Here is a 14719-nt window from a genome sequence, read left to right on the forward strand (position 1 = left end):
ATCTATCATCTATCTATCTATCTATCTATCATCTATCTATCTAATAGAATATTACTCAGCCATCAAAAAGAATGAATCCTTGCCATTTTCAATGACATGGATAGAACTAGAGTGTATTATGCTAAGCGAAATAAGTCAATCGGAGAAAGATAAATGCTATATGATTTCACTCATATGGGGAATTTAAGAAACAAAACAGATGAACGTGTGGGAAGGGGGAAAAAGAGAAGGAAGCAAACATAAGAGACTCTTAATGATACAGAACAAACTGAGGGTTGATGGAGGGACGTGGGTGGGGGATGGGCTCAATGGGCGATGGATATTAAGGAGGGCACTTGTGATGAGCACTGGGTGTTGTATGTAGTGATGAAAAACTAAATTCTACTCCTGAAACCAATATCACACGATGTGTTAACTGACTAGAATTTAAATAAAAAGTTGAAAAAACAAACCAAAAGCCGTTCTTAATTTTGACAAAGTCTAATTTATAATTTTTTTTCTTTTATGGATTCTACCTTTGGTATATCTAAGAAATCTTTGCCTACCCCAAGGTTGCAAAGATTTTTTTTTCTATATTTTCTTCTAGAAGTTTTATAGTTTTAGGTTTTGTATGCATTTAGAGTTAATTTTTGTATGAAGTGCAAGGTTTAGATTGAGGTTTTTTGGTTGTTGTTGGGGTTTTTTTGGGGTTTTTTTTTGCATATGGCTATTCATATTTTTTTTAAAGATCCCCCTAACCCTTAAATATTGGGGTTCCTCAAGGCATGGTCCTAGACCTGTTTCTTTTCCCTCTAATGGTAGTTGGAAGAAGAATTCAGATTGAGGAAGCCTTCTTTTCTTTTTTTAAAAAGAAGGAGAGGTTTTATATATAAGAGAGTATGGGGAGTTGATTGTAAGGACTCCCGAGAAGGAGAAAGGGGGACGGGATCTAAAGCTTGGGTGGAAGGACAGGAATTCATCTGAATGCTGATGAGTGCCCTGGGAGGAGGTATCAGACAGGGACCAGGAGGCCGTGGCCATTTCAGATCCCTCTCTGTACTCAAGAAAGGAGACCCCTCAGCTAAAAGACCTTGCCTCTCCTTTTCCTCCTTCCGCATGGGGAGGGAGAGTCCACAACTTTGAACTACAGAGGAAACAAGAGTATACTCACGGGGACCCGGCAGCCACCGCCAAGATGACAGAATGGAACATTGGAGTACGTCAGGCCCAGGGGTGAGGAAAGAAGGAATACAGGAAGGTAGGTGAGGAAAAAAAGTAGGGCCCTCTGGGGAAAGGCGAGAGCTGATGGGCCTCACAGTTGCTAATTAGTGTTTGGTGTGTGTCGAGAAGTGAGAAACACTTAGTCCTGTGTGTGCGGTGAGGCTGAACTGAGCCAAACTCCAAGCTCACTAGAAACGTGGAATAACAGACTTGAATGGGAGGGAGGGAGTCCTTTGAAATGGAAACCAGTGAGATGGTCCTACCCACGGGATTCTCAGAATCTGAAGGACTAGCTTCTGGCCCTGGGAGTGAAGAACATACCCTCAGGGTATAGCTGTCCCCCAGAGGTCAGCCTAGTGTGTGTCAGGAGGCCCACTGAACGCGGGTCGAGATAAAAGTCAGAATCAGGGTGGTCAGCTCAGCTAGCAGAGTAGGACTCTGAGTCAGGAGGCGTGGTCTGGGATCGGGTTCTGTAAGAACAGGTAAGATTTGCCCATAACAGGTGGACAGGACACTGTTTTCCATGTTCCCAGTAGAGCACATGTGAAGAAAGTGCTGGGGACTGTGGATTGAGAGACCCGTCCTTGATGGTGGGAATGGCTGGAAGTCATGACCCTTAGAACTTCCCTTCCTACCTTCCTTCCTTGGCTAGACTTGGAGAGATAGGATAGCATGGTGTTCAAAAGCATGGACTCTGGAGTCGGATGGTCTTTTTTTTTTTTTTTTTTTAAGATTTTATTTATTGGGGCACCTGGGTGACTCAGATGGTTGGGCATCTGCTTTTGGCTCAGGTTGTGATCTCCAGGTCCTGGGATCAAGCCCCACGTAGGGCTTCCAGCTCAGTAGGGAGTCTGCTTTTGTCTCTCCCCCAGCTCATGCTCTCTTTCTGTATCTCTCTGTCTCAAATGCAAAAAAAAAAAAAAAAAAAATTATTTATTTATTTGAGAGAGAGAGAGAGCACGAGGGGAGGGGCAGAGAGAAAGAGAGAGAAGCAGATTCCCTGCTGAGCGGGGAGCCTGACACAGGTCTTGATCCCAGGACCCTGAGATCATGACTTGAGCTGAAGGCAGACGCTTAACCGACTGAGCCACCCAGGAGCCCCATGGAGTCAGACTGTCTTGATTCAAATTCCGGCTTTGCTACTTCTTAGCTGTATGACCGTAGGCAAGTTAATGAACCTCTCTTACCTCAGTTTCCATACCTGTAAAATGAGAATAGTAACGATAGCCATCTTACAGGCTGTTACAACGACTCGAGTGCCAGTGTTTATAAAGCGTGTAGAGGCGTGACTAGCACATAGAAGGTATTACACATGTGGTTATTAACAAGGCCAGGAGAGGTGCCGTGCTGCAGTCCGGGACTTCTTCGAGTCCTCCCGCTGAGCCCCATGAGGACAAGGAAGGACTTGCTAACCCACTTCACTGCTGTTACTACAGGTCAGAAGAGCTCAGTGTTGAAAGAAGCAGAAGAGCGCCTGGGAGTTTGTAATCCGTACCTGGCTAGGATGTGAGGCAGAGGGAGGCTGAGAAACCCTCCCTGGCCACAGCTCTCGTGGGTTAGCATGGATCCTGCGGAGCTGCGAGTTGGTGGGCGAGGCGCTCGTACGGACCAGGTGGTATCTGGTTCACCCGGAGCGGACCTCCGAGCCTCCTTGGTTTACCCACAGGACAGCTAGTCTGACTGCTTACAGGTGATGTACCAGAGGACCTCGATTCATGGAAAATCGCTGAGTTTCTGGAGAACAAACAGAGGGCTGGGGCGGAGACCAGGGACCGGTAAAGGGCCGAGTACTAGACAGAGTGTGGGAGCTAACAACCTGGGATCTAACCGTCCCCACCCCCAACCTCAGCAAATCACCGAAAACTAAATCTAGAAATCCAGCGTTCCGAGAGGCTATTTTGAGAGCCGGCTAGAGAGCCTGCAGGGAGGAGGGGCCGGAGGTAGAAGGCTCAGCATACAACTTTTCAGCAGAAGGTACGAGGGAGATTTCAAGGGGCATCGTGAGCAATAGCGGTTTTCTCCTCCTTAGAGTGCCCTTTTCTGGGCTCCCCAGTGCCCTCTCATACATTTACGCCAAGTGGAGCCGGGAAGCCCTGGAGGAGCAGACAGCCGCGGAGCCATGGCTGCATTCCAGGGTCAGTAATCTCAGGAGAGACTCGGGAAGGGGGACAGCTGGCCGGGCGGAGGGAAGCAGTGGCCTGGGTGGTTCTGTCCTGACACATATTCCCGCTTGGAGGATGCTCAAAATGAGCCAATCCAAGAAGCAAAGTAGAGGAAGAGACAGCCGTTGGAGGGGAGATATTTAGAATTGGGTCCAGATTTTCCTCCAAAGGGGAGGGGCTGGGGAGAGAGAAAAGAGTCAGTGGATTAAGGGAACAGGCTTAGAATCAGACAGAGGGATAACAGTTAAAGCAAGGATCAGAGTCAGGGATTTGCTGGCCATCGAGAAAGTAGGATTTCAAGTCAGAGATCACGGGACTATAGAATTCGCCTCTTGACCCATGGCCCTCTTGTCTGGACTATCGACTGTTAGCCTGTTACCCGTCCAGGGCCTACTTTTGCAGTGTGGACAAACTGCTTGTGATGACAGTGTACCGGAGCGGCCCATGTCGCGTAGGTGACTGCTGGGCAAATAAATCGATCGTGTGCAAATAAACAAATAAGTAAATCGTGGGTGTAACCACGGGAAGATCACAGGGGAAGACAGCAGTGACCGGCCGGTCTCCCAAGAATCTCAGGAACAGCCTTTCTTTTTCCTGGAAACTTTCTTTTGGTCAAAGGGGGTTTAGCAGGAATTCCGTAGAGTTTCAGAAACACTTTTGCGAATGTTCTTCCAGATTTTTAAATAAAAAGGGACATATATAGATAAGCAGTCTATAACTTTTGCAAAATTGAACCATATCAATTCATAACCTAGTTTTTAAAATACATCCTAATAATTTGTTTTACTTTAGATTATTATTTTCTTCCCCACCCCCAACTTTTTATTAGAAAAATGTATTGAAGTTGAAAGAATAATAGGTCAGTGCACATCCATATGCTTTTCACCTAGATTCGGTCGTTGTTAGCACATTGGCATATGTGGGCGACCGTGTGGCAATATTCTGTCCTGTGGAAAGAGTAGAGCCCTGTGGTCGAATGTGGGGCCCGCTGCTCTGGGTCCCAAAGCCAGTTCCGCGGGATTCTAGCTGTGTGGCTTGACCTTGGACAAGATCTTTGACATCTCGAAGCCTGTTTCCTCAACTATAAAATAGGGATGACACCTCGAAAATTTCAGAGGATTCAATGGGATAATGTTGAGCACGTAATCAATTCTCAGTAAATGTTGTTCCGGAACTTGTCTTATCTCTTCACTCAGCCTGGAAATTAGGGACAATCTTTTAACTGGTTGCACTTTATTTATTTTTGTCATTTTTATTTTGTTATATTAGTCACCATACAGTACATCCCCAGTTTTTTTTTTTTGTTTTAAAGATTTTATTTATTTATTTGACAGAGAGAGACAGCCAGCGAGAGAGGGAACACAAGCAGGGGGAGTGGGAGAGGAAGACGCAGGCTCCCAGCAGAGCAGGGAGCCTGATGTGGGGCTGGATCCCAGGACTCTGGGATCACGCCCTGAGCTGAAGGCAGACGCCCAACAACTGAGCCACCCAGGCGCCCCCATCCCCAGTTTTTTATGCAATGTTTGGTTGCACTTTAAATCCGTGTCCGCTGACCTCACGTGGGCCCTGAGTGCTGCCTGGTAATCCTATCTACCACATCACCGTTCATTCTCTTATTTACATGATTATCTCACTCACTCTCCTTTCTCCTCAAACCTTTATTTTTTTTTAAGATTTTATTTATTTATTTGAGAGAGAGAGAGCACAAGCAGGGGGAGCAACAGGCAGAGGGAGAGAGACAAGCAGAAGACTCCTCACTGAGCAGGGAGCCCGATGTGGGGCTCGATCCCAGGACCCCGTGGTCATGACCCAGCCGAAGGCAGGTGCTTCACCGACCGAGCCACGCGGGCGCCCCCAGCAAAGTGATTCCTTAAAAACAGGTCAAACCATGTTTCGCTCTGCCCCAACCTTTGTAATGCCGCTCCATCAACTCAGAAAAAAGTCCAAGCCTTTGCTCTGGTCCAGAGATATTCATATTGTGGCCGCCCACCCAACTTCATGTCTTCTGCTTTCGGCCTTATTTACTCAGCTCCAGCCGTGCTGGTTTTCTTACAGTTCCTTGAACATAACCAGGCACAAAACCTGCCCCAGGCACTTTCCACCTCATGTTTCATCTGTCTAGAAGGCTCTTCTCCCACACAGTCGCATGGCTTGCTTTTATATGGCAGTCAAGCCTCTGCTCCAATGTCACTCATCACAGAGGTCTTCCTAGATGGCGCTGTTTTATTTTCCTTCTTGGCACATGTCACTCACTGGCATAGTTGTTTAATGAGTTCAGGACCTTTATTTTGCTTACTGCTGTGTTCCTAGTGTCTGGAATAATACTTGGCATGTATGAGGCACTGATATATTGGTTGAATAAATGAATCTTGTCTTTCTTTCTATACTCTATTAGTGCCTAGAACCAAACACAAGTAAGCGGTTGATAAATATTTATCAAAATCGGGTCTAAATGGCATAATCTACATAACATAAACTGCATTCTATCAGCTTCTTAAAGCAGAGCCCTGATACCTGGCAGTCATTCAACCAAGGTTTGCATCAGTAAAGTGAGGGAGAATGCTGTATACTCCACAGAACTATTCTAAGGATGAGATGACAAAACCTTCGTGAAAAGTCCTCAGTTCCTGTATTTTGGCAAATAGCAAGAACTCAAATTGTGAAATGAGGAAGCAGACTCCAAGGGTACCTAGGAGCCCATAGGCGTGTCTCTGTCTCAAGATGACATGTAGCTTGAGACAGGAATGTCCAGGTGAAGCAGCCCTATTGATATAATTCCGACGAAGGGGAATTACTATTATTTTAAATTTAACTCTCCATCTGGACAGAGAGGCTAGAAAAAAGCACACCTATCAGTTGACTAATCTAATTCCAAATTCATGGCCTTGGCCTTAGGAGGGTCGCCAGTGCTTCCCCGCAATGCTCTTACCATCCCCTAGTTCATTCATTTTCCTTCTTTCCTTAGATGAGAGTTTCATACCTTCTTTCCTCCTTCCTTCCTTCAAGACCTCTTCCCTCCTCCTCTTGCTTGATGACCTTGTTACCTATTTTACTTCAAAAACAGAAGCAATGAGAAGAGACCTTGCAAGTGTCCCCACCTGCCTGCCTCTGGGCCCGTAGGCTGCCTTCCCTCCAGTTACTGTGGGCGATCTGTTCTTAGCTACTTAGACACCAGGTCTCGCCCCCTTTCTCCTCCGGCGAGGATCCTTTCTGTCCTACAGTTTGTCCTTCTCAACTGAACCATTTTCTTTCCTTCTTTCTTTTTTAGATTTTATTTATTTATTTGAGAGAGAGAGAGAGAGAGAGAGCAGGAGCAGGGGGACGGGCAGAGGAAAAGGGAGAAGCCGGGTCTCCACTGAGCCTGACACGGGGCTCGATCCCAGGACCCTTGGACCACGACCTGAGCTGAAGGCAGACGCTTAACCAACTGAGCCACCCAGGCGCCCCTCTACTGAATCATTTTCATAAAAACACAAACATTCTGTAATTTCTGCCATCTTAAGTCAAATATTCTCATGACCCGTATCCCCCTCAAACAACACCCCCCACCCCCATTTTTTTTGGAACTCCTTCTGTCTCTGCTGCTTCAATCTCTCTCCATTTCCCTCACGAACCCACTCTAACCAGACTTCTGCTCCCTTTCTCCCCTGTGACTCCTGTTGTCAACGCTCCCAGTGACTTCCACACAACAAAACCCAGCGGTCAGTTCCCAGTCTTCGTCTTACCTGGCCTACCTGCAGAATTGGACACAATCACTCTCTCCTGCTTGAAATAGTTTCTTCCCATGCCTTCCAAATTCCTGTATCTCTTGGCTTTTCTCCTACCTGACTTCTCAATTTTCCTTACTGATTCTTCCTCATTTCTGTAACCTCCAATCACTGAAATGCCCCAGGATTTGACCCTTTTCTTTATCTGATGGTGATCTCACAGTCTGATGGCTTTAAATGTCATTCGTATGTAAATAACAGCCTAATTTATATCTCTAGGCCAGATCCTGCTCCTTAACTCCTCTTGGATATCCAACAGCTCATAAAAGCATCTCCTCTTGAGTCATGAATAGGCCTCTCTTTTTCCTAAAAGCTGCTGTTCCTGCTGTCCTCTCCATTTCAGGAAATGTCAGTTCTATTTTTTTTCAGTTCCTCAGGCCAAACACTTTGGAGTCATCCTTGACCCCTTTCTCAAAATGCCATTTGTCCCATCAATTGGTCCTTTTGGTCATAGCTTGAAAATACACCCAGGATCCAAGCACGTCTCACTCCTCCACTGTCACCGTGCTGACCCAGGCAACCATTATCTCCTGCCTCGCTGTCTGCAATAATCTGCTAGCAGGTTTTCTGCTTCCTGCTTCCTGCCTCCTGCTTCCTGCTTCCTGCTTCCTGCCTCCTGCCTCCGGTGCCTTTCTGCAAACTGATGGTCTCTGGTGCTTTCTTATCTCACTTGTAAAAGTCAAACTCCTTGAGAAGACTCCCAAGGCCCTACATCATCTGCCCACCCTCGTTACGTCTGATCTGGTCTCCATCCCCCTTCCTCCTGCTTCCTTCCTCTCTCCACTCCAGCTGCACTGGTCTCTTGCTATTCCTCAATAGGCTCGTCTCACTTCTGCCCACGGCCGAAGGAAGCTCCTGCCGGGACTCCTAACCCTTCCTCCCTATCTCTTTTAGCTTTTGGCTCAAATGCCACTTCCAGACAGAATTCTCCTGACCACTGTGTGTAAAACTGTATTTCTCCATTCCCACAAGCACTCACCACCCGCTTCCCTGTCTTTTCTCTGTGAACACTTATCGCCACGGAACCTAGTATTTTATTAGTGTCTCGTGTACTAGAATGTAAACTCCATGAGGGCAGGCGTTTTGTCTGTTTTGTCCTCTGCAACGTCCCTAGCACCAATAAATGCTGGTCAAATGAATTTTGATGACTTTTCTCCCTCCCTCTGATCTTAAGACCTACTTCTTCAAAAGACTAAGGAGAGGAGGACTTGAAAGTGTTGATGCTGAGTCTAAGGGGATGGCACCTTAATACTTCTATGAAAATCTAATATTCTGATTTATCTTTTCCAGCTTAATACCAAAACATCCCCAGCAACCAACCAGGCACCTGGCCCAGAGGAAAAGGGTGAGTGGGGCCAGGCGGTGTGTAGAGTGGGTGAATACAGGAACGTGAGGACAGGTGGGGCTGTAAGTCCGGAAGCTCCTAGAGTCAGATGTAGTTGGGATGGGAATGTGGACAAGTGAAACAAAGCACTAGGTTAGAACCACTATATGTGTAGGCTTGCTTTCTTCTACTTTTTCCTAAGAAGTAAATCTGCCAGTATTTACTCCTTGATTTTGGAAGCTGGCCCTGGAGTGCTTGGAAACAGGCACTGTGATAGGAAGGAGCTCAGGAGATCACCCAGCCACTGTCTCAATCAGAAACTGAGGGAAAGCTGGGGCAAGTCAGGACACTCTGGGACTCGAACGACTGAGGAATAAGTGGTCATTTGTTGTCTTGGTCTTAGTGGCAAAGCTCCTAAGTGGCTAGAGTAGTTCTCAGCCTCAGTTCCCTGCCTCGAGCTTCCAGGAGAGTGATCAGGTGTTCCTGGTCCTAGCAAAGATTGGAGAACCTCCCGGAGCCCAGCAGGAAGTGGACCCTGACCCCTGTATTTGGGGCCTGGAGAAAGGGGCAGGGGCAAGGCCGGTGGACTCGTCAGTGAATCTCTCAACTGTCCGCAGGGAAAGCCGGAGGTGCCAAGAAGGCTGAGGAAGAGGAGGAGATTGACATTGATCTGACGGCGCCGGAAACAGAGAAGGCTGCCCTTGCTATTCAGGGCAAGTTCCGGAGATTCCAGAAAAGGAAAAAGGATCCTAGCTCCTGAGCAACCAGCCTTGCCCTTCACTCTCTCCCTTCTCTCCCCTTTGCCGCAGTTCTGACTCCCATGTCTCTTTGTCTTTTTGTCCCTCTAGGCTCTTGTTGAGGCAGGTTCAACCCTTATATATTATTTTCTCTGGTCCCCCTCAAGCCATCACAACAGTAGAGGCACAAGGAACGTGGGGCAAGATGAAGAATTCAGTTGGCAGCCCCTTGCCTAAGGGCGGACCTGCTCGTCCTTGGGATAAGCCTCCTTGATCGGTACTTGTGTCTGGCCTGTGAGGTTGCAGAGCAAGAGGCTTTGCGGTTGAGAGAGGGACCCCCGACAGTGGGGGGAGGGGGAGCCTTCAGAGTCGGGGGCCCGAGCGCGGGCCTAGGCACTGTTCCGCCAGTCACAACAGTCACACTTCAGGTAACATGTTCTGCTCTTCCCAGCCTTCTGCACCACCACATCCACCTTCCCTCCCGTGAGCTTAGCGACAGTGGGGACCGGAGCCTCCCTCCCCTCGAGGCAGACCCAGATCAAGCACCGTCCGCATTAGTGCATGCTGTGTAGACGAGTTCAAGCAAGGGAGCCTGGGACTGTTGGAGGCCACAGAAAGTCGCCTTCATCGTCCAGTCTAGGGCATCAGGGGCCGAGGCAGAAGAGGTTCGAAGGGCCGCGGGCAGGGAGACGGGCCTAGAGTAGATTTGGGAGGAAAGAAAAATAAGGGAGGGGAGCTTTCTGGAGACACAGCTGCTGCTAGACGAAGGATTTCTGTCACCCTGCCTACCTCTAACCCCCCAAAGCTAGCCATCCCTAGAGGCCACACCAACAAGTGACCCCTGTAGTTCCCACCTACCCCACCGTGGAGTCAGAGTAGAAGTGATTTGAGCATGTTTCATCATGATTAAAAAAAACCCAAAAACCCAGTGGGGTCATTTAACCTCTACTTCTGTTTTTTCTTGGGAGGAATGCGAATATAAGCCTGAGCTGGCCTCGGGGAGGGTGGGAGACAGACCGCATGGACCACACAGCTGCACAGGAACCGAACACCGCCTGAGCAACGTGTAGACTGCAGCCCACCCCGCCTCCCTCCCACCCCCCACCCCCCGACCTTGCCCTCACCTTGACTCACCACCCCCATGGTCTCTGCTGCTGTCACCACCCCCGTGCACACCTGCAAGGCTGCTCGCTGCCTTCCCGCTCGCCTTTGGCTCAGAGCACACTTGGGATCTATCCCTTCGAAAACAAACCCAGGCTTCCTCGCTCCCTATCCCTCAATGCCCCGTCCTCGCGGTCCCTCCTGCTTTGTCTTCCTCCCACATTCCCTCTCCCTCCCACTCTTTCTCTAACGTAGGGGAAGGAGAAGATGAGTCTGGATCAGTAGAGAGCACCACTGTCATGCTGAAGATCTTAAACCACGACTTAAATAAAACAATGGCATTCAAGGGAGCTTGCACTACTGAGAAATGGTCTCTGTACATTGAAACCGGAAGCTGAATCCTGGAAGATCAAACAGGAAAAGCTCATTTTCACACACTCTCTTCTCGTCTTAGCGTTCACCCTTCCTTTCCTGATTCAAGAATACAGGAGCTGAGGGACGCCTGGGCGGCTCACTCGGTTGAGCATATAACTCTTGGTTTCGGCTCAGGTCATGATCTCACGGTTGTGGGATCAAGCCCTGTATGGGGCTCTGTGCTCAGCGGGGAGTCTGCTTGAGATTCTCTCTCTCCCTCTGTCCCTCCCCTTGCTCACATGCTCTCTTTTCTTGCTCTCAAATAAATAAATAAAATCTTAAATTAAAAAAAATTATACAGAAGTTGCAAACACGTAGCAGCTGAGAGTAGAAAGCAAGGGATAATATCCCTGGAAGGCAGCCTATATCCCAGAGTTGATCCTTGCCTAGCAAGCCCGCGGCTGCAGGATAATCCACCGACGTGAGGTGGGTGTTGGCTGTGCCTCCCCTTGGTCTGCCCCCGTGGACGCTGAGGTAAAACAGGCGCTCCCTGTTTGCAGTGACCTGGGCTTCTGAGAGCTGGGGGTGCTAAGGCAACAGCGGGTTCGCCACCAGCCCTCTCTTATCGGCTCGGCTGCTTGGAGGGTTATCTGCCTATTGGTTTTTTGACACACTGATCTGGAGCATGGTGCCGAAATGCTTTCCCCCTTCACCATTTCTTGCTCTAGAAGCATTACACTTGCTCTCATGCATCTTTAGAAAAAAAAAGGGGGGGGATTGTAGCAAAAATATAGTCTGTAGCTTTGGGAAAGATGGTTCTAACCAGAAAGCTTTGGGCCTCTTCCACGAAGCTGGTGGTAGTTCTCAGTAAAGGTTCTCAAAGCTAGTTTCTCTCTGCCAGTCCACTTACTCCTACTGTCTAGAACTCAAATTGACCCTCTTCTCTCTGGCTTATCTGTAGCTCCTCCTTGGGACCCTGGGCTTGGGCTGGGAGCTCTTGCTTAGGGTCCCAGAGCCCTATTTCTCTTCCCTGTCCCTCTGGTTCCTGCCACTGGAGACACAGTCCTGGAGTATTGGTCAGTAAAGAATTGTCCCTGGTACTTTGTTTTGCGGAGCAGACTGCAAGTCTTTGGGGACTGGTGAGCGTTCTTCTAACACGTGGCTTAACAGAAGAGACAGGCAGAAACAGTCAAGGGGAAAAAGCAAATTCAGTTGTCACATGTCTATCACTGACATGCCTTTCGGTGCTTTTCCATCTGTGTATGGAGGGGTGGGTGAGCTGGGAGGATTGGAGGGATGGGTGAGCTGGGAGGATAGCCCTGACGGAAGTGGAAGAGGTCTGGAGATCTGAGTGGGGGGTGGGGGGATAATTCGGAATATGTTGGTGAAGGTTTTGGGAGAAATTCAGGCAGCTAAAGGGGACAAGGATCCTGCTTCCCGGGACAACCTACTTTCAGGGGTTTGGAGTCCTTGCTGGGAAGGACTCTTGATGTCTCCTTGCTCTGACTCCATGTCCATCTCTTTCTCTTGCACTTGACTCCTGCCCCAATGTCCTTTGAGCTGCCCTTCCTGCCCACTTCTGCTCTCTCTCTGCCCCTCTTGCCCTTGCCGTGTTTCCTTTATTTCTGGGGTTGTTTGTGGGGGAGGGGGAGGCTATTCTTGGGAGCGACTTTGTTCCTGCTGTACTTGGTCCCTGAGACCCAGCGCTTACGGGATTCCCTCTCCAGTGAGCTGTTCCTTCCTGCTCTTCACCACCTTCTCTCCAGATGCAGCACGTCCGCTGCCTGTGCTCTGAGGACTGAGGGTTTGGAGGTCAAGACGTTTGTTCCTTTGCTGGTCGTTCAGGTAGCAGCTTGGTCTCCAGATCTACAAAGGCAGAGACTTACAGGCCATGCATGGTCAGAAAGTAAGCCCTTTCTCAAGGCTGCAGGAAATGCTTCCTTATTCCCTCCTTGCCCACGTCCCTCCTCTATCCAGCCTTGGCCTTGACAGCCCTCCCTCTCTCCCATTCAGTATTCTATTTTTCCCTTAGTGTGACGATGGTGATGACGACGGTGATGATGATGATGTTGGTAACTGGCCTTTCTTCCTCCCCAGTCACCTAGATCTTCAAGAATGAAACAAGAGGAGCCGTCTCCGCTAGATTAGCTGCGAGTGTTCTTACTCGTACGTAACTCTGTCAGCTTCGGTTTCACCATAGTTAGGGTCCTTAGGAATGCTCATCCCCCAGCTTGGGGTAACTCCCCAGCCTAATGCTCCCTGAAGCGCATGAATGGTGATGACCATAATATCTAAGATTTGTAAGATACTGTGTGCCAGACACTGTTCAAAGCACTTTTACCTACATCAACTCACTTAATTCTTAGAACCCAAGACATAGATACTATTATCCCCATTTTACACATGAAAAAAACTGAGGCACAGAGAGATTAAATAACCTTCCCAAAGCAGAGTGAATGGTTGAGCGAGGACCGGAACCCAGGCAGCCTGGCTCCAGAATCTGGACCACCTGGATAAGGGGCTGGATGAGTGAAGGCAGACAGCTTGGAAGGCATGGATGCTGTCCAGCCAAGTTTGAGGACAGAGCTTCCCTTAGCTGAGCGCAGCCATACCTGCTTGGTCTCTCGTGGCCTGCACAGGTGAGATCTGGATCCTCTCCGGCTCCATCCTTCCAGGGAAGGACCAGATCTGGCTTTACCTGCTTGCTCTGCAACACTCCTTCTAGAATTCTATCGGTGCCTGATATCCAGCTGTCTCCCCTGGTGCTGGATGAAGTGAAATGGACAGAGAAATGGGCCTCAGAACTTGGGAGGTGAGCTGACAGGTGGGCCTAGAAGGAGGGTCAACAGACTCACATGAGGCATCAGGGTGAATAGATGCGGGCATCATGAAAGGAAACCAAACTCTCCCTTAACTCATGGGAGGGTTCCCGGTCACATTTAGTCCCCTCAGCCATTTCTCAACAGGGGGACGTACTGCCCTCTAGGGGACGTTCTGGAAATCCGTGAGGGTAATTATTGGTTATCTTCGTATGTTGGGTGGGCATGGAGGAGGGTCTCCTGGTATTACTTCGTGTCTTGGGGCCAAAGATGCTAGGCATACTGCAATGACCAGGACAGTGCTGCACAAAATGTCCCACATCCCACGTGTCTTTTAAAAGTCCCGCCGGATTCCAATATAGGTGAAAAATCTGTTATTATCCGAGGGAGCCTAGGACACGGCTTCATTTTACATATGAACGCAAAATATTTTTTGAACCATTTTAAACACGGAATTTCCCAGAAATGCAACTAGTGCGTAGATTGAAAGAACTTATCGTTTGCTTTGTTCAGAATTTTTACCAAGCGTTGCTTACCGTTTCAGAAACCCGTGTCATCAAGGACACTGCTACTTGTGGAACTGCGGCTGCTGATACCTGTCTGTGTGCGTCTTTTGCTGTTGTCCTCCCAGGGATTCTAGATGGAGTTCAAGGCTCTGACTGCTCTATTACATGTGTAGTCATGCCGGACATTACATATTAAAATACTTTCCATTTTTTAAATAAATTAATCTTTTATTCCACCTTTATAGTACAGTTAGAGGATTAGATTTACTTTTTGAAAGTAGGTATCTAGCTTATATTGCGTATGAATATTGTTCAGGAGAATAAAAGGGTCACTGGATTGAGGGCGTTGGGAACTATGGCCCTAAGCCTTTGGAAACCCAGGCCCAGCACTAGCCTGAAGATTCAGGACTCTGTCTTTCTTCCGCTTCCACAACTTTCCTCTTTAAAAGAGACCCCCAAAACTTCCAGCTAAGCTGTAAGTCTTTACCATGGGCGGGGCACTCGGAGTGGGACCACAAGATAAATAGCAGGGGGCTCAGCGGGGATCCACGCTTAATGCCGAGAAAGGAAAGCTTTTGCAGGACAAAAGGACCATGTCTGCGTTGTGATGGTGTCTGAATCGTGGAGCAGACAGTGATAGACTGAGGTCCAGACCAGCGGAGTTAGTTAGGTCCAGTGAGTTAGGTCCTTCTCCCTGAGTGTGCTGGGGGAGAGGTTCCCCCGCTTCCTTCAACTGAAAAGAGGAAAAG

General features: G+C 48.6%; 1 protein-coding gene across 1 annotated transcript in view; it reads left to right on the plus strand.

The window, feature by feature from the left end:
• Positions 1–10132, plus strand: part of PCP4L1 (Purkinje cell protein 4 like 1) — a 22010-nt gene extending 11878 nt beyond the window's left edge. Inside the window, exons 2-3 of the mRNA XM_040635957.1 lie at positions 8420–8474; positions 9071–10132. Coding sequence (XP_040491891.1) covers positions 8420–8474; positions 9071–9213 — 198 coding nt within the window. The 3' untranslated portion in view covers positions 9214–10132. The remainder of the gene's footprint in view (positions 1–8419; positions 8475–9070) is intronic.
• Positions 10133–14719: the final 4587 nt, after the last annotated feature.

The sequence above is a fragment of the Ursus maritimus genome, unplaced genomic scaffold (assembly GCF_017311325.1).
Source record: "Ursus maritimus isolate PB19 unplaced genomic scaffold, ASM1731132v1 scaffold_2, whole genome shotgun sequence".
NCBI classification, from domain to species: domain Eukaryota; kingdom Metazoa; phylum Chordata; class Mammalia; order Carnivora; family Ursidae; genus Ursus; species Ursus maritimus.